The sequence below is a fragment of the Arvicola amphibius genome, chromosome 9, assembly GCF_903992535.2.
Source record: "Arvicola amphibius chromosome 9, mArvAmp1.2, whole genome shotgun sequence".
NCBI lineage: Eukaryota > Metazoa > Chordata > Mammalia > Rodentia > Cricetidae > Arvicola > Arvicola amphibius.
In genome coordinates this window covers 26,732,437-26,754,467 of record NC_052055.2, presented here as the reverse complement: position 1 = coordinate 26,754,467, position 22,031 = coordinate 26,732,437, and the positions used below count along the sequence as shown (strand labels likewise).

Below are 22,031 nucleotides of genomic sequence, written 5' to 3'. Positions count from 1 at the left end.
GACAAAAGACATCCAGGACTTTCCCCCTGTTCTGCTGGCAGAATGCTAAGGGAAGGGTTCTGGTCAGTCTTTGTTCATTTGTCACTGAGCTGGCAGTGCCACTATGGGCAATAGACCCCACCCTAGCTCTTTCTTACCTTCAGGGACATGATGCCCACTTCTCTAGACAGCATGCATAGAGCCGTTCCCAGATGTGTGTCGTGTTGATTCTCTATGTTCAGATCTGATCATTACCTCTTAGAGAGTAGGATACAATTGGTAGTGAGGACTACCCTAACTGGCCCCACATCTGGCACAGTGTAAATGGCTAGTCTGCTCTCAGGGGCACAGATACTCATGCCATGCAACCTATGTGATGCAGTGATTTCCTGGCTTTAGGGTCTCAGAAGCGACCCCAGATGAAATGAGGCCCATGAAAGCTGAGGACATTCTAGGAGAGGGGACAGCATATATCACACCCCTTAGCATTAACTAAGGAAGACTGAAGACATGGAACTGCTCTGGTCATGCAAGGTGACCAGGCAGGGCATAGCAAGGAATAAATTTAGATCCCATCAAACAAGTTTCTGGAGCCACTGTCGGGACACAGCTCTGACTGCCAGAGACGGGCTTGGCTTATAGAATAAGAGAAGATAAGGTGAATCTACCATTGCTAAGCCTGAAAGCAGGGGTGCACTGAGGATTGTGGTGGATATGCGGATTTGAGTGGGGACCACTGTGAGCTAAAGATGAGGGGCTGTAGGCATCCAAATTGAGATGTTTAGCAGTCTCTTGTCTCTGGCAGCAGTCTGGGGTCAAGCAGGGGTTAGGGGTTGTTGAACGGACAGCTGGGCTGGAGGTGTACACTTCCCACTCAAAAGGGACTGAGATGCAGAGCTGAACTCTGACTTCCCATCAACCACTGCTTCTGCCATCCCCGTCCTCTAGGTAAGCAGTGCCTTGGTGTGCTCATCAGACACAAGGTCCTAAGTTGACACAAGAGCTCAGATAGAAGGAACTGGGTGACCAATGGGCAGTGTACCAAGACCTAGCTCCCTATGGGGTAGAACTGGAGAAGCACAGACATGTACACTGAGTTCCCTGCTTTGGCCACCTCCAAGGCCATACCTTCCCAGCAGTGCTGGTTTTGTGGTGAGCCTCCTGTCGTATGTCACTGTGTTCCTTTATGACTGAACAAAGGGAACTTCGCCCTGAATCAAAATGCAGCATCGAGGAAGGATTCTGGCCCTGTAGTCTGACAGCAATGACAGGAAGTTCCCCAAACACCACTGAGCCGGGGCTAGTAAGGGCAAGCCCAGGGCAGCCACACAGCCTAGCAGCCTTCTTATGATTGGCAAGCATAATGGAGAATCGTGAACTGGGCTGTGCTCTGACCCATCAACAATCCAAATTGACTAGCAGGAAGCCTGGCGAATTCCATCACTAGTTGGGGGAACTTCTATAGCTTGGAGGTGGTGTAGGAAGCACCTGCCAGGGTGGCCCTCACCCCCACCCCATGCTCCCTGTCTTAGATGAACCCTAAGCTGAGACTCTGAAAGTAGCCTTCCTCTCTTTCATGACAGAGAGATGGGATGAGTGTTCAGCACACATTTTCAGATCCAGCAGCATGAGGATGGGGTCTCCTGCCCAAAGATCACATGTCCTCTCTCACAAGGAAGCATTGTATGTGAGATTGCAAGGAAAAGGTTATAATCCATGTAACTCATTATGTGGAGAAGGCAGCCACGGAGATTAAGCTATTCTGTTTCACCCTTCCTGTGGCAGCCAATGTTAACTGCTTGGTTCTATCTGTTCACACCATGATCCTTTCATGCAGAAATACACAAATATGTACATTTACATACATGCATATACTCGCTTCTTAAACAAGAGTGCTAACTCAACTCCATGTCTCTCTACATCTCCGTTTTCTCCTTTGCCGTCCATCAGAGGCATCCCTCAAGCCAGCAGAGAGATCAGGCTCGTGCTTTTAACAGCTGCATAATATTTAGAAGTGAGAGTGTATCTTAATTTAGCCAATCATTTCCCTGTCAAGGGGCATCTGGATTTCTCCCCGATTTTTTTTTTTGCTACAATAATTAATGCTGTGATAAACGTCCTTGTACACACATCGTGAGAGAGCAGTGCTTTGGCTCGCGACGAAATGCCCCTGAGGCTGGGAACACCCAGGTTAGCTTCTGCTCTAAGCTCTTCACAGTGATTGATTCCCAGCTGCCGTTTATGGGCATATCAATATTAGTCACCTTTGGTAAATTCTTAGTTCTGAAGCCAGCTTCTGCCATGATTACCTCCAGGCTTCTGCAGCGTTGGCTAACAGTCCTCTGCTAGCCAGAGATGTAAGTCAGTCAGACGCTCTTGACCCAGCAGAAGGGTATGGTGCCCCCACCCTGCCTCCCTTCACCTACCTTCACAGCCTTTGCCCTGTTGATAATTCCGTCGTCCTGAGAACCCCCTATGAGTAGATCCACCTTCACTGGCAGAGGCCTCTTCAACGCTCTGGCTGGAACTTCACGTAGGTACTGGCCATCGACAACAGGGCCCCAGTAGTGGAAAGGGCCACTAACAGCCAGGAGCTGCAGGGTGAGGAAGAAGGCCATTACTTGCCTGCATCATACTTTCCTTTCTAAAAAGGGGCAATCCCAGTCTTGGCTATGCAGCTGAAGCTGACTCTTGTAGCAAAGAGCTAATGGTTCTGAACAGGGACAGGGACCCAAAAGACCTCTGTGACGGGAACTCTGAAAGATGGGACCGTGTCCTTCTCTCCCTTCAGAGCCCCATAATTCTGCCTCACAGTGCCTCAAAGTGACTGTCCATTATATAACTAGTAGATTGCCTTGCTTAATGGGATCTTAATCACAAATGTTCATGCTCTAAATCCAGGGAGCTCTAATAGAAAGCAAGGGTAAAACAAACGTGACAACAGGCAAGAAGGACAGCCTGTGGCAATGCCAGTGGCCGGGCAGCAAGTCCCCCCCCCCCCTCAGCAATGCTTGGCCTCCCTGAGACCCTCATAGAGCCCGTCTGATGAATAACTAGAGGATTGCAGGATGAATAGGAATAAGGGGAAGGCCTTAAAGAAAAGTCAAAGGCTCTAATGAATGACACTAGCCAGCACAGCCCACATAGGTGAGGCTGAGGACAAGACTTGGTTCAGGTCTCAGGGTCCAAACTCACACTTCTGAGGATATGAGGACCAAGCCTGCTCATGTCTCCTTTACCAGTGTAAGGGGCAGCCAGAGACCCAGGCTGAGAACAAGGTCTTTCCAGGTAGAAAGGGAGGCCCAGCTGTCTGTCCAAGGGGCTATAACCTGACATTGTGCTTGTTTGGTCCTAGCATGGGGTTTTCTCCTTCTCAAGTGATAGCATTTCATCTCTCAACTCTAGGTGTCCATCATAGTTCCCATTCTGTACATAAAACATCCAAATGATAGAAATCTGTTTCCCATCAGTAGCCTTGTGTCTTTCATCACAGTCTGCAGCTCCTACATGGACTGGGACTCAGGAGACAAATTCATCTTTAGTTGGTCATCCACTGGATGTGTAGCTTGGGTGGCAAGGATCATTGCATCTCCTTGTTAGAACTTGATCTTCCCTTTGTAAAGACAAGAGATTGTCCCTCCCCACCTTGCATGCACACCAGTGCCTACCTTGGTCTGAGCATCATTGAGGATGTTGGCAGGTTTTTGGCGGAGGCAGGACACCACTTCTTGGACCGAGGAGGTAGGGCATCCAACCTCCTTTGCCAAGGCCATAGCTTGCTGTCGGGCCCTGTCTGGGCTGATGACTGCAGCTGGGGACAGTGCGGAACCTCCCTGGAAGAAAGGATGGGGGTTGGGCTGACAGTCTGCGTGGCTTTGGCTGCTAGTTAGGCTGGGGACCCTCAGATCCTTGGAGACATAACATGTATGGGTGTCAGGGATGACCAGCATGTAGCAGCATGCTGTGTGAAAAACTTGCTTTCCTTATCTGTGAAATGAGGATACCAGATAAGTTCATCTCCAGGCTCACTGTGCAGCCGAAGAAGTATACAGAGGCAAAGGATGATGGTTCTGAACAGAGACCAGAAGAGCTTCTGGTAAAAGAATGCTGAAAGCTACAACTGCATCCACCTCTACCCCCAGGGAGCTCCTTAAGCAGCAAGGTTTCCCGACTCTAAGATGTAGCTGAATATGAAAATAGATCCTTCCCCTTCCTCCCCCCAGAAGACACCATCATTTCATGTAACAGAAGAGATATCAGAGGTACAGAAAAATGGGTGCCTGGTCACATATGCAACCAGACAAGAGAGCCTCGACTCAGTGATCTTGGCAATGAACCTCTGCAGGCTCCCTAATGTGAGTCCTGCACCCTTTGGATTATTTTCCTAACACAATTTTTCAGCCTCTCTGAGAACCCCACTGCTAATAAGAGGCACATCAGGAACTTGAGCACAGTGGTCAAGTGCTCAGTCACTGTGAGGCAGACTCTCACACATACCTGGAGGCTCTTGATGGGAGAGTGCTATACCTATTCCATATTGACGTCTAGTTGTTAGGTCTTGATGGGAGAGTGTTATACCTATTCCATATTGACGTCTAGTTGTTAGGTCTTGATGGGAGAGTGTTATACCTATTCCATATTGACGTCTAGTTGTTAGGTCTTGGAGGGACCTGTGACCAGAGCCTGAGGCCAAGCCAGAAGTGAGGAACTCATTGAAGGAACAAGAAAGTCCACAGGATGAGCGGGAGGAGGACTGTAAACCCAGTAGCTATACATAGACTGATGACCAGAGCCCTTCCCAACATCTCTGAACTGTACAGATAAGGCCAGAGAGCTTGGACTGCAGACCCGAGATGGTGTAAGACAGCAGAAGGGGGTTCTGTGCTTTATATACTAAACTCTGCCTGCTGCTACCTCCTGCAAGATGTGCAGACCAGATCCTCTGAGCATCATCATCTATAAACAAGAGAGAATTTACCAGGCTCATCATGAGAATCAACAGCAGTACATACAGATCAAACATGCAGCCAGCCAGGACCAGGTGGGCAGTGATCTTGGCAATGAACCACAGTTGGCAACTTATTTTGAGTGTGAGTCTTACACCCTCAATTTATTTCTGTAACACCAAGTGGTCAGCTTTTCTGAGAAACTCCTGGATATGTTCTTGTAACGGAATGGCACTCCCACCAGAAGTGTTCCCGCTGCGGCCCCGCATTCTGCACTGCAAAGCGTGGGGGTGGGAGGTGATGCCAAGTGTGCCCAGCTTTGCCTATGGTAATGCCTGAAGGCATGAGGATTTCAGGGTGGGTCTCTGATGTTTTCAGTTTTATTTTATTTTTTTTTTTTTTGCCAGCTATAAATAGCTGGGGTTCTTGATATGGGGAGGAAGTGGGTAAAGGCGTGGGCTTCGCTGACACTGTGAGATAGCTTAGAAAACTTTCCTCTCTCTTTCTGTTGTAATCAGTCTTTCTGAAGGAAACCGTGTTCTTGGTGGAAAATTAGCAGTTAAACAAGCTGCCCTCATTGGGGGGCGTTTGTTAGGACTCAGAAGTGGTGGTCCCTGCTGAGCAGAGCTGGGAAAAATAAGCCTGAGCTTAGAGGGAAAGGGATCAGGCGGGAACTCCAACTCTGTCACTCTGATTGAGTCATCCTGAAATTGTGACTTTAGTGTGTGCCCCACGAGGACTCCCTGTCAGGCCTTCCTTGAAGAAGTCATTAGCTGGTAAGGCAACAGAGGCACAATTTTATTTTCTGTGACAGTCTTGCTACCCCAGGTATACCCCGAAGGCTCTGCCTTAGGGGTCAATGTTCTTTTTTTTTTTTTTTTCTCATGGTTTATTTTTTTTATATTTAAAAATTTCCATCTCCTTCCCTCCTCCTCCCCCCTCCCTCCCCTCCTCCTCCCCCTTCCCTCCCCTCCTTCTCCCCCTTCCCTCCCCTTCCCTCCACCCATACCTCCCCTCCCTCCCTCTCAAGGCCAAGGAGCCATCAGGGTTCCCCACTCTATGCTAAGACCAAGGTCCTCCCAACTCCCCCCAGGTCCAGGAAGGTGATCGACCAAGCTGAGAAGGCTCCCACAGAGCCCGTCCATGCAGAAGAATCAGAGCCCAGAGCCATTGTCCTTTGCTTCTCAGTCAGCCCCCGCTGTTGGCCACATTCAGAGAGACGGGTTTAGGGGTCAATGTTCTTATGCAGGAAGGCAGGAAAGGAGTCCCCCAGAGGCCTGCTCTACTTTCTTTCTAGCGTCCCCACGCTCCCCAGTTCTCCACCACTCTCCAGTGCTCCTGTATCCTCACTGTGAGGTAGGAAGTCCGCAGGGAAGGAGAAGGCAGGAAGCCCACAGCCACCTCCTCAACAGTGAGCACCCGGGCTTGCATGGGCTATGGTGGGCTCAGCTCAGGGACAGACAACAAATACAAGAGGAGGGCAATGGCTAGCTTTGCTCCATCTTCAGCACAACCCACGAATCCTGATTCTAGAGGTGCCAGGCAGCGGGAAGAAGTGAAGCTGTGCACCTCCTGTCTCATAGCTGGGAAGGGACAGACGTGAGGTCCATCCCAGGCAGCCACCCAGCGTTCCACGCTCTATGGGCCATGCATCAGCAGGTTATCTGTGGCCGTTGGTCCCTGCCTATCTCCATGAGAAGGTGGGGCCAACAACACCCACTAGAAAGGCCCTGCCTATAGAAACAGACAGACTGAGGTTTTGGTTTCAGTGTTGCCTGCTGATTTGTAAGCTCCCCTGTCTTCTCATGGAAGGGGATCAACAGTACCAAAGAAGATACAAGACACCCCACAGCAGTAATTGGCTCTCGGTGACAGGGAATGCTAGTTAGCATTGGGAGTGGTATTAACCATTGGTGTCTCTTCCCACGTATTATTCCTGCTGGAGGAAGCAGAAATACAACTCCACAGCCCCACTGCAATGCAGCACCCTGAGGAGTACCCTCACCCCCAGCTCCCACTGAGTTATGGACTACAGTGAATTCAACCACTCAGCTACTTAAGAGGGATCAGCCTAAGTATATTTTGACTCCGTCTGATTTTTATGTAGAGTCTTATGCCTTAAGTCCCCAAGAAGTGATCAGATGCATAGTTTTTCAAAGTACAGACTGTGCTTAGCAGTCTACACATCAGAGTGACCTCAAGACAAGACCTCTGTGATTGCAATCAGAAAAAAATCCTAGAATTCTTTTGCATTGAGAACTCCAAGAAGCTGGTGTGGGGCACCTGTATGCCTACAGAGGAGAGGCGGAACTTGAGAGGACTGACTTTGATGGGAGAAAATGAGTGTAAAGGGGGTGGGAAGGATGGCAGATAGGTTGGGAATTGTCAAAGACAACACAGCTGTGGTCTCTAGACCCCAGCATCCCTGTAAAGAGCTCTATATGTATTACAGGTGGGAGCCAACACACAGAAGGATGGGGATACAGCTGGGCTTTTTAGGATGAGAGGAATCTGCATTGAAGATGCTGAGAAGTAAGGTCAGGAAACAATAACAGCCAGGTGAGAGGCATCACCTTGAGGATGTGAACTCTAGGATACAGGGCATGCTTCAACAACTATAGGAAGTCCATAGGAGCTTTTGGACAGATTATTGTTAAGTATCACTGCCAGCATTTGTCCATGGTCAGGCTGAAGTAGTTTGAGCACGCATTAAGCAGGCCCTTGAGCAATGATTGATTATGAGTGCCTCCAGAGTGTGGACTAACTGAGGGCAGAGTAGGGAAGTGATTTTTCCATCACTGGCTACAGCCATATGTTCATCACCATTTCCATATAGGCATGTAGGGCAGAAGTGAACTGGGGCAAAGGAGAGGGTGTAGCTTGACCTCTTCATTGTTGGAGGAGTTAGGAACAGCTAGGCAGGAGCCCAGCCCAGGCTGTGGTGCAGGGATTCTGGATGGAGAGCAGAGCCAGAGTGCAGGTTCCCTGCTCTGTACCCTTCTTTTTCTGGAAATCCATCCAAGTCTAAGCCTGCCACTGAGTCCAATGGACGTTGGCATCAGAGCATGCTTCTGAGAGACAAGGAGAACCTAGAGACAGACCTAGAAACTCCAGCAAAGAGACTTTAAAAATGGTTGCCATCCAAGTCTGTGCTAATGTTCTCTTGCATGCCTTTAGCCCCAAGTCATCTCTTTGCTTGATCCCTGAGCCTGTGAGTTTTCCGGAAGTCTGAAGCACAGTTTTGGCAAATCCTAACACAAGTGATGACAACAGATAGTACAACTTTCATCTTGAAACTACACCCTATAGGGTCACAGCTCACTTCTCTTCTTCATTGAAATTGCTGGTTCTTGGTTTTAGTTAGCAGAAACTATAGAACTGGGGTGGGAAGAGCCAAGGTGTGGTTTGCTCTTGCTTAGTATCCTTGGCCTACTGGATGGGAGGGGTCTACTTTGGCCCTCCTAACAGGAGTTAAGTGCAAGTCACAACCAAGGGGTGCTTTTTGTAGGTAGAATTTGAAGGTGACTGATGTGTATGTGTACATAGGTTGGCACACATGCACACATGCACACATGCACTTACAGGGAAAGTGAAAGGCATTCAGTCTTCACATGCGCTCTCTTAAGAGCTGGGGCTCTTAATTTATGTATGTTTTTATCTGGTGATCTCCACAACAGCCCTCTACCTATTATCAACCTTCCCACCTCCCACCCCCATTTTACAGATGGAGAAACCACAGTCCTGAATGAGGAGGTGAGGTATATGAGATCTTGAGGCTGGTAATAACAGTCAAAACTATAAAGCTTTTAGTTTCCCCCACGCTCTACTGCTGCCCTCTGAGAACAGCCCCAGCCTAGTGCAGCGCATCACATCACCAGATTTCATTCTCCACTCATAAGTGGCAGGCTGGTGGCAGTCAATAAGGAAGAGGCTCACGAGGGTAGACAGAGAACAGGGTGGTATGTGATCTTTCTTCTCCCATGGGGGTTGGGAGTGCCTGATGGAGGTGAGTTTCACACAGGGTTCTGAAAATGAGGTGTCACGTCTGCAGAAGTGGGACAGGCCTCAGCTACACACATTGTCCACAGGTACGCAACAAGTATCCTGTCCAATGTTTACAACCTCTCTGCATTCTGCACAGTACAGACCCACCAACTATAGAGCCGATTCTCAGTATGCTAGAGTAGGCTTAGAAGAGGAACACACACTACTTATTTTAATGCTGTTCTGTGTGTGTCTACTTCATCCTAGCATTTCTGTAGACATAGGTAGAGTGTCAACGAGGTTTGATAGCTTGCTGGTACCCAGTAGAAGAGGCTGATATCAAGGATTCTGATTCCAGTGTGCTTTTCCATGACAACACCCTGCCCCAGTAGATGGCAGAATCCAGGTGAGATTCATAGACATTCTGTTCCAACACTTCACCTCTATTACCCGTGCCCCTCCCTGGATTGCGAGGGTATTTCAATGTTGCCAGTTCTCCAAACCCTATATTCACTTGAGCCAGTTGTGGAGCTACACCACCAGCTCCTTACAATTTCAAGAACAGTGTCACTGTCTTCATGAATTATCATTGCAGTTGCAATTAGACAAGCATTTAGATCACATTTAAAAACTGATTCCAAGCTATAGTTTGACTGATCCTGGCCAAGGGGACAGCAGTCACTAACATTTGCCACATGACCAAATCAACAAGTAAATAGTATGGCTAAGGTCCCTGAAGGACGCTTCACAGGGAAACACGTGATGAGATGGAACACAAGTCCCTGAGGAGGAGGGTCTGGGTGAGAGGACAGGCTCCAACAGCAAACCTCATATTGGAAGCAGACAGGACTAGTCTGGGCTCTCGCCCTCTGGTACGGGGTGTCCACCTATCATGTTTTTCTCCAGGTCTCAAAGACTTGACAAACACGTTTTTCTATCCGTCACATGTGTCATGTTTAATTAGCTCCATCACCTTCTGACTGTCAGAAACCATTTAAGGGCACGGTAGTTAAAAATGACTGACTTTCCAGACTTAGGTACACTTGAAAAATGTTACCTTAATGATAGCTGAGGTGGAGTCTGCGTCTTCATTCTCGAGGGCCAACTGTCCTTTGACCCATTGAATTGCAACCTGTGGTTCCCGTGCCTGTTTGATACCTGCTGTCCCCATAGTCTTTTCAGACAGATGGGTTTGGCACTTTCCTGACAGAGCCCACTTCCTCGTCCCATGGTCTGAGCCCAACCGCCACCAGGATGAGGGAACTGACAGCCTCTGAGCTCTCCACTCAAACAGATCCTTACTTCAAATGGAGTCTCTTGCCCCGGTTCTGACGCACTTCTACAAGAAGAACACGCATACTTCTGCAGCTCCATGTTTGGGGTCTATTTCCTATCATGTCCTTCAACCCTTTCAGATGAACGCAAGTACAAATTATTGTTATTTTGAAGAGACATAGGAAGACTAGTCGGAAAATGGGCTTTCAGGTTGGGGACTCTTGCAAAATTCTGCTCACAACAGCACTTAGCTTCTTTCCTTGGGTAATAGTTTCCTCATTTGTCAAGTGGATATGTAGCAATGTCACAGGAGAGACACTGAGGTGTGGAGTATTAGGTCACCAGCCCAAACTCAAGTCCAGCACTCACAGATCAGCTACACAACGGTAGGAAAGCTATCTAAAATCCCTGGGCTGCAGCTTTCTTGGATTTAAATTACGGGTGAGAAAATACTTTCCTTATATATTTGTTAGGAGGAACTTTTTGAGGCAGCATGAAAGAGTTTATGTGTAGAAAGTTTCCAGTAAAGAGTACCAACTTTTCTAGATACTCTAAGCAATGTTTTAGAGAGCCCCTGTGAAATCAAATTAAATCACAGATATGGAAAGATGGTATAACCCACTAAACACTCTCCATATAAACGTCCACTAAACTTACTGATACTGAAACTAGAATTTTAAAATGGCAGAATAAACTCCAGTCTAGTGGTTCTTAACCTGTGGGTTGTGAACCCTTTGGGGTTGAAGGACCCTTTCACAGGGGTCACCTAAGACCAAAGGGAAAACACAGATATCTATATCACAGCTCCTAACAGTAGCAAAATTACAGCTAAGAAGTAGCAATGAAAATAATTTTATCCTTGGGGGTCACCACAGCGTGAGAAACTGTATTAAAAGGTCACAGCATTAGGAAGGCTGAACTAGAATTACTGCTCTAGTGGACCAGAGGCCTTTAGGGTTGGAGTTTCACCTCCGTTGAGGCTATTTCCACAGCCTCCCACTGCTGGTCCAATCAGTCGCGAATCACTGCTTGCTGAGCTGACCTTGCCTGGTGCTTTTACACAGTTGGCTCTAACCGGGAGGCAGTGACTTAAATGACATCAACGCCAATCTTGTACTTGCTCTTCCTCTGCCAATAAAATCTTGTCATGAGGAAGTAAGTGGAACAAGCAGACCTGGGAAGGCATCGTGGGAGAGCATGAGGTGGGATTTCAATGAAAGCCACCAAAAAGAGACCTCAGGCTCCTTTTGTGCTGTTCAGAATGCCCAGAGGTAGCTGGCCAGTTACTTTGGGGCGGCTGTTCATGAGATGAGGTGATGTGGCGGAGAGGTGACAAGGCTGGGACAGTGGCTTTATCACCAGGTGGGCAGCCAGCTGTTTCCAGATCCCAGCACAGGTCTTTGCTGCTGCTGGGAGCTGCTCTATTATGGGGCTAATTCTAGTAGCTTCGGCACAAAGATGCCCCAGGGAATCCGAATCAGCAGAATATGATTAAGGCCTCAAGGTCTTTTGAGATCTGGGGGAAGGCAGCTTTTCTTTTTCTTTTCTTTTCTTTTTTTTTTTTTTTTTACTTGCTTCTTCAATCTCCCACCTCTTCCCCTCCCCATGCGTATCTGCTCGCTCTGGTCACATAGGGTACAGATGCTGTACCACACTGATTGCACGCACCTGTCCCAGGCCTGCAGCAATGCTGACTGATCTTACGAGGCACCCTTGAAAAATGTCCTCTGTGGGGTCCAGCCACCCTCAGCACTCCCCCACCCCAATGTCCTTTTTATGGGAAGACATTGTAACAGCTTTGTTCTTCAGCAGAGCTCAGAGGATCTCCGGGCTTTCCCTGAAGACACAAGGATGAGTGGAATGTAAGATTTCAAAAAAAAAAAAAAGACATTTTCAAGACTCCTGTTTAGAAACAATCTATTTCCTCCCTGGTGTCCTCCTCTCTTGAATGGGATACCCAAAGATAACCACTGAAGCCCTGGATGAAAGTTCCAGAGCATATAAGTATCAACATCTTTTAAGAAATACCGCTCTTTTCAGTTTCCATGTACATATTAGCTGAGTTACCTATGGAAACAGTTTATGACTAACTATGAATATCCTGAGAGATCACCCTCAGGTTTTGGCTGTGGGTGCATGATCAAAAGTGAGGAAGTGACTAGTCAAATGGTAAGGAGATGCTGGAGAAAACTGGGGAGCCAGGAGGACACGGCTACCAGGGGCTGGTTATGCTCTGTTAATAGTAGCAAGCATGTCAGCAAGTCATTTGTCTTTGGACAGGTATAGATTACGCTATACAATGTATTCTATACCCTCTGACATTGTTGAGCTGCAGACAGACGCCACCATGCCTTCCATCCTGCATCCTGCCTAATGCCACATGGCATCATCCATGAGAACCTGATGAGTAGTCCCAAAGGGCCCAGGACAATAAGAACAGGAAGAGCGTGGAAAGAAGAGGACAGAGAGGGGCTTACTCATTAGCCTGCTTTAGTAGATTTGAGAGGGACAGAGAATGAGTGAAAGAAGCAAGACAACTCTCAGTGGCCAGTACTGACATCATCATCAACTCCAGACAAGACAAAACTCAAGTCATCCCACAAGAAAAAGGAATTGAGAAAGAGGTACAAAAACACATTCTATGAGCCTGTTGAATGTCTAGCTGGACCGAATTCTCACATTTTTTTAATGATCCCCTGAATACCAGACTTTGGTCAACATTAGTCATCAAAGCCTTTCCAGATGCTTCCTCTGAGGTCTCTGTGCACCAGAGACCCCACCATCCCAGCCTTTTCTGTCCCCCTGTTCCACTCAAGGTTAACCCTAAGAGGATGGAGCACGTGGCAGCCTTGTCTCCCCATAGCTCTGCCTTGTACTAGCCCACAGAGGCTCTATCACAAGTATTTAACAGATAAGCGTCTGAGTTGGATCTAAGAAAGATGGCAGCTTGCAAGCTAGCACATCTAGAAGTCAGTAAACTACCTTTACAGGGCTGAGAACCACACAGGCTCTGGAGCCATATTAGTGGGTTTCATTGAGCAAGGACAGAAGAACAGGCTCTAATGAGTCAGGGTAATTGTGCAGCTCTCCTGAGCAGAGAGGGGCCCATGCAGTGGGGCTTCTGCTTTTTTACTTTAGCTGAGGAGCTGTAGTCCCAGGAAACTTCCTGCAGAAACAGAGCCTAATGACACTTGCAGGTTCTGCTGCAGTGGGTGAATTCAGATCTCCCCCCAGACCGCTTCTCTAACTCTAAGTCAAGGCAGGATGCAGCCTATCTGCCCCTACATGGGAAGGGCAGGGTAAGGTGGCGCCCCCCACCCCCAGACACTGTCTCCTTTCTTTATTCTTTCAGTGGATACTTGTGGGTCACCTCCTCAGGGCAGGTACAGTGGCCACACTGACTCACGGCCTTTGGTGCCCATGTATCAGATCCACTTTAGCCTTTCAAGAGTCCACAAAAAAGAGGGCCTTCATGGTTTAGCGCCACATTAGAACATTTATGTATATTTCCCTATACGTCTTCATGAGCTAGAAGTATTAGGTATTAGGCTCTGCGAGAGACTTGGGAATCTGCACAAGGTCATACAGTCCAGCTGTTAGCTATCTGGACTCTATCTTTTGATATTGACTCCTACATTGCAAAATCAACTCCCAGGTGTGTCCAAGAGGGAGCTTACGCCTCTAGGTGGAGGAGCTCTGAGATCTACAAGGACCAGGTGAGCTCTGAGTAGCCCAGGAGGATGATATACCTACAGGAGGCAGGGTGTCCACAGAAGCAGGAAAGGCATCAAGTACTTTTGAACTGTGAAACCTAGGACACTGGTACCTGATTCTTTCTACTTAAGGGATACTTCCCGGCTCCTGAGGTTGATTTCCCCAACATCCGTTATTCTCAATGTTTATGTGGGAAGAAGGGAAACAAACCTAAACTCCCCAGACTTGGGACCTGCTGATAATCCTATACCCCTGACATGGAACATCAAATTGCCTCACAGCGTATCTTCCCCTGAGCCAGAAACCTCCAGGAGAACTAAAGCTGGAGAAACGAGCTTTGAATTGCTCTAGTTGGGAGGCTGCCAGCTCCAGCTGGTGACTCTGGCAACTGACTCTCGACAAGGCATCTTGTCACCTTAGCAAGGGTAGACCACACCATCCCACTTCACGGAGTGATCCTTGGCTCACTCGTGGCTGACAGCTTGCTGTCTCCCTGTGGCTGTTTATCTGGGCACCGATGGCTAATTAATTTGCGAAGCCCTCTGGAAATGTGACACAGATGGTTCTGAGTACCTTCGGGGACCCTAAGTTGTGACCTCTTGAGAGGTTGCTGTTATTTGCCAGTACAGTTCAGCCTGGCTCAGCACACACTTAGCTTGAGTCCCCTGGAAGGCGACCTCCTATCTTTAGCTTTTGTGCCGATTCCATGCATTGATGACCTTGAATGAAAACCCCACTGTATGGATGAGATCCGGCCTCATCCTGCTAAACCTCAGTGCATTGTAGAGCTGGCCCCAGGACTCTTCCGTGTTCTTCTCCTGTCTCCCTCCCTACTTCTGCTTTTAGTCTGTAGTGTTTAGCTGGTTCCCCCGGTTATTTTGGTTATAAACTCAAGGGCAAGGATGGGCAGAACCATCCATGTCTTCTCAGTGTAGTCGGCTCTGAGTGGACATAGACGTTTGCAGTCCTGTCCCACCCGGTGTACAGCATCAGGATGTGATCCATTCTGTGCTGGGCTTGAGAAACTGGGGAGAACATTTTACTAGGTGCTCCTTGAGGACAGGGTCTCATTTTACTGGCACACAGTGCCTGGCAAGACCCAAGTGATGCCCAAGGCTGGTGAATGAATGAACGAATCTCAAAACATATGCCTGAAAAAATGACAGTGTTCCTATGCTCAGGCCACCTTTGTGGATCGGAGGAGGATGGTGGGCACACTTCTGAGGTAGAGGGTAGAAGATGAACCATATAAGAGTACTCAGGGATCTGTCAGAGCAGAAGGAGAGCCCTTTGGGGCAAATCACCATGGTTTTCCTCGGCAGGACCTCTGCTCTCCCACAGGCCTTGACCCTACAAGGTCTGAGGTCAGGACTGGGTGCTCTCTATCCAGTACCTATCTCCCTCAGCCACTCATGTGCCCCAGGTTCCCAGCAGTAGTTTCTTCAGTGTAAATCCTTCACCCTAGCTTCTTCTGACCCCTGAAGTAATGACTCAATGACCATCCCTCCGCCACACACACACACACACACACACACACACACACACACACCTTCTCCCTAACCACCACCACCTGTGGACACTGTCCCGGTGCCCACCGTGTCTTCTTTAGAGCAGTCCTGCAATTGTGGCCTGCCCTCCAGGTCTCTGTCTCACGGCTCTGATAAGGGCCACATCATGGCTGAATCCTAATGACACGGATGACCTAATCCTAATGACTCCGATCAACCACGTTAACTGCAGGGATGCCGGCATCAGGAGTGCATTAATTCAAGCCTGAGGGTTTCCCAATAGGTGCAGAAAAGCTGTCCCCTCACTCCTGCCTTCAGAGTGTCCCTCCCTCCGAAGCTCTGACACACCTCGGTGTGCATGTGCGGGAAAGCCCCACTTCAGCTGATTCCACTTGCTTGCTCTTCCCCACTTCGGCCACTTCCACCAAGTTCTTACACCACCTGCTTGTACCTTCCCAGCATGCCCTGCACAGAGCTGGCTTTGCACAAGCCAGCTGAGTCTGTCTAGTACACAGCACTGCTAAATTTAGATACTGCCCCACTGTTTGTAATTTATCTTCATAAAGGACACCCGGCGAGGTTTCTAAATGACTGTCTTGAGTTTCTACATTGGTCTTAGCTGGGTGGGGTCCTTGGGACACACGCCCCGGACTTTACTCTGGCTCTGTAGGGACCAATTGCAGACTGAGGGATATCACTAAATTCTCTGAGGGATTTTCCACTTTGGGAACAGAAATGGCAGAAAGCAGCTTGTAGGAGGGTCCTCCTGGCACTGCTGGCTGCCATTTTCTGATCAGAAGTAGGTTTCCCTCTCACGTAGTAGCATGCCCACAGGTTTCCTTGCTGCGGACTCACACACTATGAAATTATATATACTATACCTATAACAATATGTTATTTAAAGGCACGTGCATTTTCTATTTCTAAACCATGGGGGAAAATTGAAAGAGCAAGGGACCCACATCCCCTGTCATTTGAGTCCTCAGGGAAGTTGCTTCACTCCTCTCCCCACCCCCCCGAGTGTATTTGTTTAGCAAACTATTTCAGAATGATCCTCTTCACCAAGTATATCAGCACACAGGTGTTCCCTAGGAACTAGAACCTCCTCCCACAAGACTGTCTATTATCCTTGCCTCCTGGAGCACTGACCTCCTTGTGACGTCGTCTGCGTTCCCATCACAGACGGGAACATGGAAGCCTCCAGTGGTTAAAACGACTTGTTCAAGGCAACACAGTTGCTTCTAGTTCTTTCTCCTTGAATCCGGGCTCCCCCAGGGACCACGCCTTGCTCCCATCTGCCACCACTCCCTTCTCTGTGTTAAGCTCTTTCACAAAAGCCTTTTCAGCTCTTCTGGCAGCACCACAGCGGAGGTGGGTTTTGTGCCCAGGGATGCTGCTGGCCAGTTCTGCTATGCTCAGGGGCAGTTGTCTACTGTCGTAGGTCTCTGACAACTGAAACCGGCCTATAGCGGAGCTGCAGCTTCAGGGATTGCTCTGGCTCCCTTCTGCAAGAGAACTGTAAAAATGAAAGAAAACTCTGGAAGGGAAGGCAGCAGTGAGCTATCCTCAGCCTCCTTGGGCCCAGTGAGCTCCAGGGACATGCACAGGCAAATTCACAGCCCCATCTGCCTTTTAATTAGAAAGAGAAAGGGAAAAAGTGAGTTTCTGTAAGCCCTGGCAATTTACAATCAAGCTGACTATATTCTCAAGTGCTTTGTAAAGGAATTAATAAGGCCCTTCTCTTCGCCATCACCGTCCTTGCAGTGAGAAGTCTGCTCTGTGGGTTAGCGAAAACAGGAACCTGCCCTCCTGCCAGCCCTGCGCCTTTGCCTTCCTTGTTTCGGCAGAGGAAGTGTGCAGCCCTTTAGCAACTACAATTCTGCAGCCCGCTTGATAACATGGGCTGTGCCTGTGTTCCCTTTCCAGCCTGTGTGGCCCACTCCGCCTGGAGCAACCGCAGCTGATGGAGAGCTGGTGACCCCGTGCCTGGTGGCCCTCTGCTGCCAACTCCCAGGAGAGGCCATGTTCCACGGCATCTGAAGGTATTTGGGGGAACCTTGGCTGGGACAGGGAGGGGAGAGACTTATAGGAACTCTCTGGAGTGTAATTGTTAGGGCTGGGCTTCCGGGAGCCGGAGAAGGACCCCTGAAACAGAGCAGGGGAATGTCCTGGTGAAGTCCTACCTCCTAGCACTGTGACTGCCCTGAAGATGCTCAACAGCTAAGTATGAAAGAAGGAGTACTGTGGCAGGCTGGTGGGCAGCCCATTTTCCTGCCAGGAGACAGTTTGACTTAAGAAACAGCTAGGATGTGGCAGCTGTGTTTCCCTGAGCAAGTCATCATGAGCAAGTCATTTAGACCACTATAGATCTCCATGTTCTCATTTATGGAATAGAAACAGTGTTGCCTGGATCACACAGATGTTGGTGGGATGAGTGGATGTAGCATAGACATGGTGCCTATGAAGGTCCAGACACACAGTAGGTGCTCAGTGAGGGCTCTCAGCCAGCCACTGTGTCTAAAGATACAGAGGCCCTGGAATGACAGTAGTAGTGCCCTGCGAAGGCTGGTAGTTAGAATCTTCCTGGGAAAAGCGGCACAGACGACTGACAATAACCTAAGTAGGAAGTAGGCAGATAGGAGAGGAAGAGCTAAAGAGAAGGTCAACATGCGAAGCATTTAAATTTTAAAATCATAACATGATACAAATGAAAGAAATGTGGAAAACACAGAATTTCCTAAGAAATGTGGCATGCTGCGTGTTACCTGGCATCAGAGAAAAATCTTTGCTGAAGCCTCAGAGTGGCCTGCCTAGGGGACCTGCACAGGTCTATGGGCTGGAGACTCAGAGTGGCCTGCCTCGACTTGTGTATGGGATATGAACAGATGTTTGCCATGCAGAGTGACCAGGGAAGATGATAGAATAATTAGTTCCTTTCATCCAGTCTTCAGAACACTGTAAGTATCCAGTTGTTATTTGCTTTTGACCGGGGAGAAGATAAGGCTCAGAGAGTTTAACCGATTTATTCAGTCATCCAGCTGGTAGGGAAATATAAACAGCTAGGAGCTCTAAGGGCCCAGAGACGGGAAGGAAGAGCCTTGGAGAGTGTAAAGGACAAAGGTCTTTGTTGACAGCAGCACTTTAGTGTTAGGGACACACATCCTGTAGTTTGCAGATCATTGTTCTGAGGGCTGCTGGAAGATGCTGAGTTTCAAGTCTATTCAACCAAGCTGTGCAAGGTGAGAGGGATGAGCATTCTGGCAACTTCTGTTGTGACTGATATTTTCCAGTTAACGGATGCTATGCAAAATGATTAAAACACTCTAGTAGTATAATAATAACCTGTGGATAGACATACTGAAATCTACTTAAACATCGGGTTTCTAAACAGCTTTAGGACAGGAGTACCCAGGGAGGCGTTCCAGGTTTGCCACAAAGGACTGTGGGACTCTGGGCAAATTCCTTTGTCTCTCTGAATGTCCGTTTATTTATTTATTTATTTATTTATTCATTTATATCAGAAGAAGCCTAACTTCTGTGGTGTTTGTAAGAAGTGCATGCTATGTATAACATGCAGAGATGCTAAGCTAACCATGACTGTTAATGCTTTTCCTGAGCGAGGTGAAATCGGCCTAATTCCACAGGCAGTGTGGATTGCTATCAGTGTTAAGTACAGTGGTGTCAAACTGCAAAGCCAAGATATGGAGCTCCCTTTCTTTTCTGAAGACAGAATTCTGCTATTGTTTCACTAGACAGAAAGAAACCTCATCAGTGGGGGCCCATCTCAGTAAACTGAACCTGCTCCTAACAGAGAGAAATCTCGTTCTCTTCAGGCTGGGAAACTGGGAATGGCAAAGTGTACTTCTTAAACGCAGAAATGACTCTTTTCAGACCACCTTCATCTATCTCCTGTGTTCATAGAGATGGGTTGGTAGTAATGACTTGTTTCCTCCCGAGCAAGAGCCTGTTTACCACAGTTCTGCCATGGGCTCAGATTGAATATTCTCATTAAGAATCCTTAGCAAATCAGAGCAAACCATCGTTAGTCACATGAGGAATGGACATATGAGTACTTCTAGTAATAAGTCTCTGTATGTCCATCCCATCATCTACCCACTCACCCCTCCATCCATCCTTCCATCCAATCATTTATCCATCTATCCATCCATCTACCCATCTGTCCACCCACTTACCCAAATATCAGCTTATCCATCCATCCATCCATCCATCCATCCATCCATCCATCCACCAGTCCATCCACCTATTCAGCCTTATTTCCATCTACCCATCTGTTCCTTCAGTACATACACACTGGAGTTATACCATGTGACTGAGTTCCTTCCTCTCACAATCTACCCAAGCTTCTGAAAAGAAATTAAGTACATCATGTCCCAACCACTTCCTCCTATCCCAGAACCATTCAGGAAGGACCTTATTTAAGTACAGTAACTCCAGCTACAGCTATACATGAGGTCTCAGGAGTAGTGTACCTTACTTCTGTTGTCAGACAGCTTTGTGGGGTCTCACTTCTCTTAACAGACAATCTGGGGTCATGCTGGACAACATCTTCATTTATTACATCTAATTACTGTGCATATATTAGGTACCAGACACACGCAGGTCATGCTTTTATTTTCCATTGAGAGTACTTGTACCTAGCCTTAGAAAGTCACCCTGGGATGACATGACACTCTTGATTGGTAACTCTGCCCTTTCCTAATGCTCAAGGGTTTTAGAGGTGTCAGCCAGCTCTGGAGGCAGAGGTCTGGGTTCACATCCTACCTTTACTACTGTTGAGTAATTTCTCTGGCCTCTGTTTCCTGAGTAATGCCGAAACTGAGTAGAACATCACATGCTCCATGGAGTTGTGGAGGTCCAGGGAGGTGGTATTTTGAATAAAGTGACATCAGAAGTCCTCAACATATGTCCACCCATGCCCATGGCCCTTGCTGTTGTAGATTAGGCCTCTGGGACTCATGAGCCCCAGTCTGTGACGAGCATAGTGTGTTCTCCATCTGGTTGGCCTACTCTTTGATGAAGCAGCAGATGGGTGCCCAAGGAAGGATAGTAACTTGCCCATCGCGCATTCAAGCTGGCCCACTATGGATGCTAAAGATGTGCAAAAAGTATATTTAATGTGTGGAAAGCAAAACTTAGGGAAATGTGTCTAACTCATCTTCATGACAGGATTGCAATCATTCTCCACACGATTTAACAACAGGATTGACAACACCCTGAATCCAAGAACCAACTTTTTGACTAGGCACTGTGCAGTAGGCATGCGCCTGCAGTGGTCAGACACAGTAGACCCAGCCAGCTACAGGTCTCTGTATCTCCTACCAGGGTATCTCAAGCAAGCCCAGCTCACAAAGCACTTGCAGTTAGTAGGACAATGCTCTTTTGCTGGGGTCAACATGACAGAAGGAGGTAGAGCTAGGAATAAGAAAAAGTAAGCACTAAAATTGACCCCTTCCTTGAATGAGCTGCGTGGTCGACGTAAGATCTCTGAGACTCAGACTTCTCGTTTGTAAGTTGAGCTCTCTGGACATCAAATGAGTCAGAGTATTTTAAGCATAAAGGAGGCCTTCCTCACAGTGGCTGCTCATGGACTTCAGTGCCTCCTTTCCTGTGGAAACTAAGGAGGATGTCTACAGGTGGTAAGGATTCCACACAAACCGGCAGGAGGAATTTAGGTTGATTTGTTTTGGGAATAGAAACCATCTAGCCAATACTAAATAAATCGATATGGAGCTTCCTCAAAAATCTAAAAGTAGAACTACAACACAGCTCAGCTAACGCACTTCTGAGCATGGAGCCAAGGGCTCCAAGTCCACAAACAACACCGAGAACTGCATATCTGTGTTTACTGCAGGAGTATACACAGTGGCCAAGATAAGGAACCAGCCTAGACATTCATCAACAGAACAGTGAAGAACACGTGTGTCTTCATCCATCCATCCATAGCCAACAGTTTTATCCAGCTACAACGAAGTCTGAAATTAGGCTATTTTTAGGAAAATGGAACTTGAGATCAGCATATTAAATAAAATAAGCCAGACTCAGAAAGACAAATATTACATTTTCTTCCTTATGTTGAACCTTAATCTCTTTCTCCCTCCCTCCCCCCCTCTCTCTCTCTCACACACACACACACACACACCACATGTGTACACCCGCACACATATGTAACATATATGCAGGTAATGAAGGGACAATAATTGGGAAAAGGAAAGGGGCTAATGACACTGGAAAGGGTCAGGAGAGAGTAAAGGGGGTAAATATGGTCAAAGCACATGATATACTTGAATGGATGCCATATGAACCAATCACATGCTATAATAAATATACTCTAATGAACTTTTTGTCAGTTTATAGGCTGTTGATTTCAACTTTCCAGAGTCAGTTAGTACTGCTAGGAGGCCTATAGGGCCTACACATCCAGAGATGTAAAGCAGGAAGCCAGTAATAGGTCATGGCACGACATTTTCACCACAAACGTTGTCAAACACTCCAAACTAGAGATTTTCTCAGCACTGATTGCTCAGTGATGGCCAGGTCACTGCAAGTGGCTCTGTCTGGTACACTGTGGCTTTCTTTTTATCTGCTTCTGATCTCCTTGAGGACT

The 22,031-nt window shown here is 47.8% G+C and overlaps 2 protein-coding genes across 2 annotated transcripts in view; one reads left to right on the top strand and one right to left on the bottom strand.

Moving 5' to 3' along the window:
• The window catches only part of Tg (thyroglobulin), a 181,321-nt gene that overhangs the window by 18,134 nt on the left and 141,156 nt on the right, over positions 1 to 22,031 (bottom strand). The window contains 2 exon segments of the mRNA XM_038341990.1: positions 2,406 to 2,573; positions 3,648 to 3,812. Coding sequence (XP_038197918.1) covers positions 2,406 to 2,573; positions 3,648 to 3,812 — 333 coding nt within the window.
• Sla (Src like adaptor) overlaps positions 16,759 to 22,031 on the top strand; it is a 33,610-nt gene continuing 28,337 nt past the window's right edge. The window contains exons 1-2 of the mRNA XM_038341992.1: positions 16,759 to 16,777; positions 17,333 to 17,448. The gene's annotated coding sequence lies outside the window, so the exon portion shown is untranslated. The remainder of the gene's footprint in view (positions 16,778 to 17,332; positions 17,449 to 22,031) is intronic.